The 12,387-nt window shown below is 42.9% G+C and overlaps 1 protein-coding gene across 1 annotated transcript in view; it reads right to left on the reverse strand.

Annotated features, from left to right (window-relative positions):
• mboat1 (membrane bound O-acyltransferase domain containing 1) overlaps nt 1-4,617 on the reverse strand; it is a 34,665-nt gene extending 30,048 nt beyond the window's left edge. Inside the window, exon 1 of the mRNA XM_082150754.1 lies at nt 4,371-4,617. Within this exon, the coding sequence (XP_082006880.1) occupies nt 4,371-4,469 (99 nt within the window). The 5' untranslated portion in view covers nt 4,470-4,617. The remainder of the gene's footprint in view (nt 1-4,370) is intronic.
• Nucleotides 4,618-12,387: the final 7,770 nt, after the last annotated feature.

Raw genomic sequence — 12,387 nt, forward strand, 5'->3', positions numbered from 1 at the left:
AACAATCCTGAGAAAAATAAAATTGTGACCCAAATTGGATTGGACCAGTATATGGACATTCTGGAGTATACTTTGCAGTTTCATCATGCAGGAGCCAAGCTGTGTTGTTTTTACGCACACTAATAGGGGGAACTGAAGCCATATTGGGCAGGCAGTGAATCGGTGTGAAAACCCCATGAGAGTGAAGAGAAAAAAAGAGAGAGAGAGAGAGAGAGAGAGAGAGAGAGAGAGAGAGAGAGAGAGAGAGAGAGAGAGAGAGAGAGAGAGAGAGAGAGAGAGAGAGAAAAGATATCCCTTTAAAGGAATATCCCTTAATGTCCCACCACTGCCATCACCAGATAGGGGTATTATAATTCTAGAATTCTAAACTGTTTTAATATAGTTTAAATACATTTTATTCTCAACTTTTGTTATTTTGATTTCTTGTGCATGCTATTTTTAATTCCTTTGCATCTGTTGTAATTATTTTGATTATTTTAATTCCTTCTATGTAAAGCATTTTGAATTACCATTGTGTATGAAATGTGCTATATAAATAAACTTGCCTTGCCTAACCAATAGTGCTGAACCAGCTTAACCAATACTAACCAATAGTGCTGAACCAGCTTAACCAATATTAATCAATAGTGCTGAACCAGCCTAACCAATATTAACCAATAGTGCTGAATCAGCCTAACCAATACTAACCAATAGAGTTTAACCAGCCTAACCAATACTAACCAATAGTGCTGAACCAGCCTAACCAATATTAACCAATAGTGCTCAACCAGCTTAACCAATACTAACCAATAGAGTTTAACCAGCCTAACCAATACTAACCAATAGTGCTGAACCAGCCTAACCAATACTAACCAATAGTGTTTAACCAGCCTAACCAATATAGTTTGAACCAGCCTAACCAATACTAACCAATATAGTTTGAACCAGCCTAACCAATACTAACCAATAGTGCTGAACCAGCCTAACCAATACTAACCAATAGAGTTTGAACCAGCCTAACCAATACTAACCAATAGTGCTGAACCAGCCTAACCAATACTAACCAATAGTGTTTAACCAGCCTAACCAATACCAACCAATAGTGCCTGAACCAGCTTAACCAATACTAACCAATAGTGCTAAACCAGCTTAACCAATAGTGCTGAACCAGCTTACCCAATACTAACCAATAGTGCCTGAACCAGCTTAACCAATACTAACCAATAGTGCTGAACCAGCTTAACCAATAGTGCTGAACCAGCTTAACCAATACTAACCAATAGTGCTGAACCAGCTAAACCAATACTAACCAATAGTGCCGAATCAGCCTAACCAATACTAACCAATAGTGCCTGAACCAGCCTAACCAATACTAACCAATAGTGCTGAACCAGCTAAACCAATACTAACCAATAGTGCTGAACCAGTTTAACCAATATCTGAACCAGTTTAACCAATACTAACCAATAGTGCTGAACCAGTTTAACCAATACTAACTAGTAGTGCTGAACCAGCTTAACCAACCCCACAGAAGCTGTCCGCGAATCGCTCGTCCAAGAGGAGAAATGTGCTTCTCCTTCCAGATCTCGATCACGAAAGTCACATTGTATTTGATACAAAAATAAGTAGACTCAATAAAGTGGAAAAGGGTGATAACAAACTATTTTCATAGTAGTTCGCTCTCTCCATAGGGATATTATTGTTAACGATAAACTGTTAAAGACAGAACTACTGTAAGTAGACCTACTGTAACAATCTGAGGCTGTTAATCGTAGTCTTAATGGTGCGTTCACACCGGACGCGAATAGCGCGTCAGGCGCGAGTGATTTCAATGTTAAGTCAATGCAAAGACGCGTTACGCGTGTAAAAAATTCCTGCGGCGCGGTAGACGCGAATACGCCTCATTCGCGCGTCAAGTTCGCGCGAATAGCGCGAATTGAGCGTCTGGCGCGTTAAGCGCGTTACACGCGAATGATTTTATTAGTGCTATTTGTGCATTCACGCGTTTGACGCGTCTGCCGCCCGAGTTGAAAAATCTGAACTTCTGCGTCAATTCGCGCCGCGTTAACCAATCAGGAGCCTGCTTGCTGCTGTCACGTGGTGAATTGACAGTTTATAATGTTATTTTATGTTTGGCCTCAATCAATTATTTTGTAATATGACTAAAATGCACAACAAAGCAAATCTTTCACATAAAAACTCGATTTCAATATATGAGAGATACTCATTTTGTATTGAATGCTATTTATTCCATATCTATTCTAGATTTATTCTAATGTAAAGACAACAAACACAATTTAGTGTATAAAAACAAAAATCACAGGACAGGTTTCACTTTTGGAGGCTGGCTCCATTTATTATCAAAACAAAAATAAATGACAGATTAGGTGGGTGCGGGCGAGGGTGAACCTCGCGCCGGGCTGTAGAGCGCGGGCTCGTCAGGCAGCGACCACTCGAGGCCGAGGCCTTACGGCCTACGCTGTCCTCGTCAGCGTCCTCACCGTTAGGTCCACCAAACCTAGCTCCTGGAGCAAATTGTGAAACTCCTGAAACCCTCTGGAGGGTCTGGTGGACCCGAGTACAGCGACGATGTCCCCTAAGCAGCTGTTTCTGCTCTCCAGAGCATATACGAGCGGTGACTCTCTCAATTAATGCTAATGCTAATGCTCGATAAACATCTAAAAAAGATGGCCGCCAACGGGTTTAGAAACTTTCGCCTCTGACGCGCGTAAATATCGCTTCAAACTTTTGTTTTTACGCGCGTCAATTTCGCTCTTGACACGCGAATTAACACAAGTGGTCAAGCGTCAAACTAGACGCGGCAGGCGCGAATTTGACGCGCTATTCGCGTCCGGTGTGAACGCACAGTAAGTGTTTGTTGAAGTCATCAGTTTACATTATTTCAACATATTTTTAAAGAACACATATTTTTATTATTATAGCTACTTACATTTATTCTAATTATATTTGACTTAATAGGCTTCTAATATTGATTGTTTTATGCTTTAAAAAAATAAAAAAATAAATAAAACCACTTCTGGCACACATTTAAATTGACGCCTGCCAAGGTGTTTCTTATTTGTTGTCTCTGATTTAGATGCATGTCGATGCGCCGTACCGTTTAAGCGGGTCATGAACTGGATTATTAAATTATTTTATCATTTTTCCTGGGGTGCCCTTATAATTTTAGTATGATTTTTACCTAAAAAATTGGTCATGGTTTAGAAATAGGCTGCGTTCCAGTCCACTTTTAGACACGCACTTGCGAACTTCCCTAAGCCCTTCCCCTCGGGGGAATCCCTGCCGCCATTTTGAAGTGCGTTCCACTTCATGAAGCGGACAAGGGAAGTTTATATGGACAGACCCTCGCTCCCTCGATTTTGACCGAGTGAGCGAGTCTACTTCACATGTACACTTCAGGCACCTATATGTCCCACAATGCAGTACGATTGTGACGTCACCACAGATCTCGTATAATCACCACCACAACAAACAACTCTATATATATATATATATATATTTTTTTTTTTTAACAACCCAAACACACCTATATACATTTGGATGCTGCATTAAACAAATTCTTAAAGGGAAAAAAATATATAATAATAAATCAACTCCACAGCTGATTCCAAGTGATCAAGGGCTTAGCACGTTCCAGTTCAACCCGCCGCAGTTTCCACCAGTAGAGGGCACTCGTGCAGCGTAAGCAATGACGTACATCCGAGTGAACGAGACGGAGGGAAGTTAGTGAGTGAAGGGCATGACAATTTTGGACTGGAACGCAGCCACAAAATGTATTTTTCCTACAATGATGCATGTCGTTTCTGTGACATTAGCGCCACCTAGCGGAATTACACCTACAGCATATTTTGTCTATTATGACTCAAATCAAACACAACTCAACTGCTTTAACGGTTGCTTGTGAAGGCATTAACAGTTGAATGTAGAATACTTTCAATTAAAGGTCAAATATATTAATATATTATATGAAACTTTAGCTGTGTTGCTATGTGTCATGATGAGTAAGCAACAAAGCAGCGACCGCGAAACCCATCCGCCGCACGCTCTCTGCGCATGCGCACTCAGCAAACCCGGGCTACAGTCACCGCTCGCCACTGATACAGTAGCATGTGAACTTCAATAGGTCATCATTGAGCAGTTCTATTGAACGATTCATATTTTTTTGCTTTAATGGACAGAAAGAGAAAACATGTGAAACCAGTTCTTCTTTACACTGTGAATATAGTTTATTAGAAAGTTATAAGAGATACAAGTTTATACTACTTGTTACTGGTCTGGCAAAGACCACTTTAATGCTTGTTTACTTTATAACCCAATACTTTAAAAGTGTCGTCAGTAGCTGTGTGTGTTCTGAATTCTGCCGGCTTTACCTGGTCCAGAGGAACGCCGACCCGATCGCTGACGGGACTCAGCCAGGAGCAGCCGGTGGTTCTGAACGCGATGTCCGTGTTCTCCTCCTCATTCTGCATGGTGTAGATCAGTAAATCCCAGTGTCCCAGTATCACCTCACACACATCGACCTCGCGTCGCCAAACATCCCGGGTGAGAGGATCGTGTTTCAGAACTGAACACACGAGCTCAGACTGTGTGAGGTTGCGTGTGTTGAAGTAGACTGCAGGCGGGGCTGGAGCTGTCAGTCAGCTGGGTGTGTGTGTGTGTGTGTGTGTGTGTGTGTGTGTGTGTGTGTGTGTGTGTGTGTGTGTGTGTGTGTGTGTGTGTGTGTGTGTGTGTGTGTGTGTGTGTGTGTGTGTGTGTGTGTGTGTGTGTGTGTGTGTGTGTGTGTGTGTGTGTGTGTGTGTGTGTGTGTGTGTGTGTGTGTGTGTGTGTGTGTGTGTGTGTGTGTGTGTGTGTGTGTGTGTGTGTGTGTGTGTGTGTGTGTGTGTGTGTGTGTGTGTGTGTGTGTGTGTGTGTGTGTGTGTGTGTGTGTGTGTGTGTGTGTGTGTGTGTGTGTGTGTGTGTGTGTGTGTGTGTGTGTGTGTGTGTGTGTGTGTGTGTGTGTGTGTGTGTGTGTGAGGATCTGGGGTGGTAGTGGCGCAATGGATAAGACACATGCCTTTGGTGTGAGAGACCCGGGTTCGAATCCACTGTGAGACACCAATGTGTCCCTGAGCAAGACACTTAACCCCTAGTTGCTCCAGAGGCGTGGTGCGACCTCTGACATATATAGCAATTGTAAGTCGCTTTGGATAAAAGCGTCAGCTAAATGTAAAATGTAAATCTGTGTGTCAATCAACAGAAAGCATCAGCAGGAGTGAGTGACCTCATCAGTAGTTTGAGTGATATTCCTGAACTATAATTAGACTACAGGAGAATATGTGAACAGAAACCTTTGAGTGTCTCAAGTAACATCTTGTGTTTGTGGTGTAAAAACTTTAAAACTGTAAACTAGAAGAGCGAGAGAAGAGATCAACAGGAGAAGTCATCTGATCATTCATCTGATCATGAGCGTCACGGATGATGTTCAGGTATGGGATGAATATAGTAATGATTAACCCTGAAGTTGGATATCGACATGTAAATAAACGTGAAAAACCTAAAATTCATGTCAAAAACCTTATTTTAAAACAACAGTACTAAATAACAAAATGCATATCTATAATTCCTCCTTTTTAAATGATTATCATTGCTTGTAGGCTATGTATCCATTATTTATTAATAGCCTACAAGTCTGCTGTCTGAATGATGATCAAACATGTACTGATGAGTTTAATAAAGTTTATTGTACATCACACAAAAGATGAAGCGTCAGTTTTACTTCAGAAAATCACCGTAAGAGCTGAGTAAACACAGTAGCCTAAGTTATACGAAGTGCGGAGTTGAGGGAGCATTCCTGTGGGCGGAGGTTAGTCAAGAAACGGTTCTAGTGACATCATTAAAGAAGGAAGTAGAGGGATGTAGTCCAATCGAGCCGTTTTTTGTAGTCAACTTCTGTTAAATAAAATATCTCGCTTTATCATTTTACAGATATTATTTATGCTCTAACAGCAACATTACACACTAACTAAAGTTTGAAACATGGGATCACGCAGAACGGGACCTTTAACTCGAGTACATTTCTAATGAAAAAAACTGTACTTTTACTTCGTTACGCTGGGCGACGTTTCTCTCCTTACTTTATTTTAATGCAATACAATCCAAGCGCGCAGTCTCTGTTTTTTTTCTTCATTTACAAATGAATAACTCTTTCTTCTGTTCAAAGACTTGATCAAACAAGTTGACAAAACTGTCTAAATTGTTTTGCGAATTAGTTTGAATGATTTGTTCAGTTTTCCTGCGCGCACTGAATCGTAACAGGAAGATTTAAGAACATGAAGAGCGTTGGATGAAGTGGCAAAAGCATCGTATTGTTTGCCAGCGATGAAGATCTTTATTAGTTGAACATCTGTGTTTGCTGTCCGTCTGTATAGGTTTAGCTTCATTTTATCTGATTTCATACAGCTAATACATTTTACAACAAACAGATTATTACACATAGTGCATGATACCACAACTACAAAGTATGATATTACCAGTTTTTGGACATAATACTTAATTATACATTAATACACTACTCTTGTTCACAGTCTGAAATGAACACCCGCAGGGATTTGTGGGTATAGCGCAGTGACTGTTTGTCTGGAAAACAAAGGCCTTTGCTTAGACTCGGTTCTCCAGTTTGCAGAAATATACATTAGATAACCTTTGGAGAACAGACAGAAGAAGATCCGCTAATGTGCTTTTGATCGTAGTGTGTGTTCAGATGTTCAGTAGTGGTCATGAGCGCGAGCACATGTGAAGAGTTTAACTCTTTCTTCTCCGTGTCAATGGTTCCCTTTACATTCTTTTAAACGCAAAACTCTGCAGAATCACTTCATTTTGACATTGTCTAATAATCCAAATGTAGCTGTATACGTTATTATTATTATTATTATTATTATAGGACATGCAATGATATTATTGGGGCTACAGATGAAATGCCAGAAATAATGCTTGTCTCTTCTGTGTTTGTTGCAAAGACATCTACTTATGATAATATAATAATTTAAATAAATTAAATATTATCTAAATAATAATGGTTACAAGATGAAGATCCAATGATGATGAAGAGTCAGAAAGGGTCCAAACACTAAGTGATTTAATGATCAAATAAACTCAGAATAATCCAGCGTGTGCAACAGTGTGTTCTAGACACAAACAACAACCGAATAAAGAACTGAGGAAACACAGAAAATGAAGTATACACTGATAATGAACTCAAATACCAACAGCTGTGATGATTAAATGAATATCCATGGTAACAAACAAGTGGCAGAAATGTTAACAAAGACAACAGAAAATAATGATAAGCAAACTGACACAGAGAAGAGAGAGTTCTGCCAACCGAGGCAACTTTACTGAGCTGTAGCATCTTTTTTGTCAGAGTCTGTAACGTAAGAAGGCAATAGGATCCAATTGCGAGTAAATGAACAGTTTATTAACAACAGTAAAGAAAACAGCGTAGAATATGGTGGTCAGAAACATCGGGACAAAGCTGGAGAGTCACTGGTAACGAAGGGACGCAATGGGCAGAAAGGAAATCCGGGCAGATCCAGTCGGTACTCAGGAGATCCGGGAAACAAGAAACCACTCGAGCCAGGAACCGGTGAACCAGAAAGCACAGAGCTCACAAGTAATCCCAAGGAAGCCTCACACCGATCAGACAAAGACAGGACAAAATCACAGACAATAAATAGGACGGTACATGAGAAACAGCTGGCGCTGATCAGCTCATCAGCCGCGATAACGAGCCACGCCCACTCACACTAATACACACACAGAGCGAGGGCGAGTCAGTGAACCCTTGAACCGTGACAGTACCCGAATAGGCTGGTTCCCCATCTACGAGATGTGGCGGGGGAGGAACCGGGGCAGGCGGATTAATATGAGAAATAAACACGGGTTTTAATTTGGAAACATGAAAGTCGGAATGAATTCTCCTGTACGCGGGAGGGAGTTTGAGGCGGACTGCCACTGGGCTAATAATCTTAGTGACAGTGAACGTGCTGATAAATTTGGGAGCCAGTTTATTACTAACGGAACGGAGAGGAATGTTCTTAGAAGAAAGCCACACTTTGTGACAAACGACGTATACGGGAGGCTTCAGCCGGTGGCGATCGGCCTGAGCCTTAGTGCGCGCTCCCACCTGGAGAAGAGTCTCACGGGCTCTACTCCATGTGTGGTGACACCTCTGGACGAAGGCGTTAGCGGAGGGAACCGCGACTTCGGATTCCAGACTAGGAAAAATAGGTGGCTGGTAACCTAGACCAGCCTTTCTCAAACTTTTTTCAGTCAGGGCACCTTTCAAAAGTGCATAAAATCTCAAGGCACCCCAGTGTAAAATATAATTTAAAAACACTGCATAACCCAAATGTAAATGCAAATTTTATATATATATATTTATCTAAAATGAATTTACAATTGTATTAATCCGATCATATGTTTAACCCTTTCACACGTAAATTTAAAATATTCTGGCTGACCCGCCAGCGTGAGTTTTTCAAGGTGACCATTATTTAGAATGTGTCACTTTATGGTTTCCATGGTGACGTGTCATTGCTTGTCACGTGACACACCGCAGCAACAACAGAGCTGAATGAATGATGATCTGCTTTTATGTCATTTTTCCTTTTTTATTCAAAATATTCACAAATTTGTTAGATATGGCATGAAATATCTGATATTCCGATTGTCAAATATATGCAAGTGGAAGTGTTTTGTTTTTTGAACACAATTATAACGATCGCGTTAGTTCAGCTGTATGCGCGATGGGCGCCGCCATGTTAGTTTGTGCCGCAGACGCAGTTCAGAGAATCGGATCTGTTGGATTTACAACAAGTGAATTCATCCACTTCTCCCGAAATACATAAAAGTAAGTGGCAGGTGAACTGGGAGAAGAATAGAGTAAACTTTAAAGTTACTTACACAATGTGTATCTGATATGAATAAAACTAATTATAATGGAAAGGATTATTATTGCCTATTCCTTTGACATCAGTGTGTATTTTACAAACTCTAAATGTATTGTTTTTTTTTAGTACTTATGTCTGAAACCTAAAACAAACATTATGTGGATGAAAACACTGAAAAGTTGTGATATATGACAGCTGAGCGCGCCTGTCTCTGGCTCAGCTCCAGCCAACGCGCGAAAGCACATTTGAATTTAGCAGTTGATCACGTCATGCACTGACCGTTCTAATCACACCGGTGCTCCAGGGACCAGCCTAGACTGATCACACCGGTGTGAGCGTACGTGCGAAAGGGTTAAAAAGAAGAAGAATGTATTTATGTAAATTCAAATATATTTATATATGAAATGTCCGATTTTTTTTTGGCGGCACCCCTGACACAGTCAGGGGGCACCCCAGTGTGCCGCGGCACCCACTTTGAGAAAGGCTGGTGTAGAGACAAAAAGTCTCTCAGGAAGAATGCACTTGGGAGTAGACGGGCGTTCGGAGCGGTCAAAAATACGAGACAATGCGTCCGGTTTGATGTTCTTGGAACCCGGACGGTACAAAAGCAAAAAATCTAAACGACCAAAAAAAAGTGCCCACCGAGCCTGCCTAGAGTTGAGTCGTTTGGTGGACCTGATGTATTCGAGGTTCTTATTATCGGTCCAGACGATAAAGGGTTCCCCCGTCTCTCTAACCAGTGGCACCATTCTTCCAATGCTAACTTGACTGCCAACAACTCTGTTACCAATATCATAAATACATTTGGCAGTAGATAAGCGATGAGAAAAGAGTGCAAGGGTGCATCCTGTTGTCCGCGGAAGACCGCTGTGTACTGCACCTACCCCCACCTCTGATGCGTCGACCTCCACCACCAACTGACGTGAAGGATCAGGGGCTACAAGAATGGGAGCTGAAACGAAGCGGCTCTTGAGATTAGAAAATGCTGCTTCCGCAGCATTGGACCACCTGAATGCTGAGGAGCGGCTAGTTGGCTGAAATTACAAATAAAACATCAGTAAAAATTGGCAAATCTCAGGAACCTCTGCAGGGCCTTACGGGAATCTGGAATTGGCCAATCTACCATAGCCTTAACTTTGTCAGGATCCATGCGCACTCCCTCGGACGAGACAATGTACCCCAAAAACGGAACTGACTGTGCATGAAACGCGCACTTCTCCGCCTTGACAAAAAAAACCTTTCTCGAGCAGCCTCTGGAACACTCACCTGACGTGTTGAACGTGTTCCTAGAGAGAAGAAGAAAATATCAATATGTCATCCAGGTAGACATATGAACTGGTCGACCATGTCTCTCAACACGTTATTGACGAGTGCTTGGAAAACGGCGGGGGAGTTGAACAGGACGAAATGCATCACCAAATAATCAAAGTATTAAACGCCGTTTTCCACTCATCCCCCTCCCTAATGCGGACCAAATGGTAAGCATTGCATAAGTCCAATTTCGTGAAAAGAGATGCTCCCTGTAACCACTCAAAGGCTGAAGACATCAACTGCAAAGGATAAGTATTCTTTACCGTGATGTTGTTCAGCCCTTGGTAGCTTCTTCCCCACGAAAAAGAACCCCGGGCCAGCGGGAGATGAAGAAGGACGAATGATCCCGGCTGCCTGAGAATCAGAAATATATTTCTCCATGACCTCCCTTTCTGGAGTAGAAAGCGAATATAATTTGCTCTTAGACGTTCCTGGCAGTTAATCTATAGCACAGTCATAGGGACGGTGCGGAGGAAGAGTAGCAGCCCGGGACTTACTGAACATTTCCTTCAGGTCAGGATACTTTTCTGCAACACAGAACAAGAGACAGATGGACAAGCAGACACAAGACAAGAGGCATAACAATGGTTACTCCAGGTCGAAACGGAGCTCTGGCCCCATTCAACCTTGGGTTGGTGCTAAACCAGCCACGGATTTCCTAATACAACGGGTGAGAATGGTGACTTGGTGATGAAGAAGGAAGTTGATTCTGTGATTACCCGAGGTTATAAGGGTGAGAAGACCAGTAGACTGAGTGATCCCCGGGAGTTCCTGTCCGTTCAGGGCGTTGACTGAAATCCTGGGATCGAGGGACGTGATTGGAATCTGGAGATGCCGGGCCAAGGAATAGTCCATGAGGTTACCCTCTGCTCCAGAGTCCACCAATGCCTAAAAGGTGTGAGACTGGTCTGCCCATTGCAGTCTTACCGAGAGGAGAGTCGCTGATGAGGATTTCGCCAAAGATAATCCACCCGACAGTAACCTCCGTCCTACTGTCGGGTTTGGTCTTTTACTGGACAGTTAATTAGAAAGTTTCCAGCCGTGCCGCAGTAAAGGCAAAGTCCTCTAGCTCTCCAACATTCCCTCTCTTCCCGGGAAAGCCGAGTTCGACCAACCTGCATGGGTTTTTTATCAATCGGGGGGCTGACCGTGCTCCTACACCTGAGACTGGAATACTCAGGGAATTCTGGAACCAGAGCCTGGTGTGACCGACTCTCCCGTTGCTGAAGATGCGCATCCACGTGCAGAGCCAGTCCGATAAGTCCATTGAGACTCTTAGTTAGTTCCAATGTATAAATCTCTCTTTGAACACAGTCAGCCAACCCATGCAGGAACATGTCCCACTGCCCCTCCTCGTTCCATTTGCACTCGGCTGCCAGGGTCCAGAACTCGATGGAATAGTCGGAAACGGGTCTGTTGTCCTGGCGGAGGTCAGCGAGTCTGCGGGCCGCCTTGCGACCCGCTACCGCATGATCGAACACCCGTCTCATCTCCTCTTCGAGTGCATGGAATGAGGAACAGCAGGGATGTTGGTTCTCCCACACCGCCGTTCCCCACAGAGCCACGCATCCAGACAGCAGGGTCATTACCAACGCCACTTTAGACTGTTCAGAAGTGAAGGTCAAGGGCTGGAGAAAGAAGAAGATGAAACATTTAGTTAAAAATGTTCTACAGAGATTTGGCTCACCGGAATATGTCTCTGGTGTGGGAATGTGCGCTCATGCTTGTTGATGATGTTAGGTGGATCACGGGGAATGGACGGCGGGGGTGGCGCAGTGGGTGATCTCAGTTGTTGTAGTTGAGTGGTGAGCTCGGACACCTGCGTTACCAGAGCCTGTACTGCCCGACCAGTGGCTCCTATCTGTTCTTCCTGACAAGCCATGCGGACGTTGTTGTTAGAAAGAAAATCTTGAAAATCGGCTGATCTCGCTGATCCATATCTGGTCAGATTATTTTGTCAGAGTCTGTAACGTAAGAAGGCAATAGGATCCAATTGCGAGTAAATTAACAGTTTATTAACAACAGTAAATAAAACAGAGTAGAATATGCTGGTCAGAAACATCAGGACAAAGCTGGAGAGTCACTGGTAACGGAGGGACGAAATGGGCAGAAAGGAAATCCGGGCAGATCCAGTCGGTACTCAGGAGAT

This window comes from Leuciscus leuciscus, assembly GCF_965113295.1.
Source record: "Leuciscus leuciscus genome assembly, chromosome: 20".
Classification (NCBI taxonomy): Eukaryota; Metazoa; Chordata; class Actinopteri; order Cypriniformes; family Leuciscidae; genus Leuciscus; species Leuciscus leuciscus.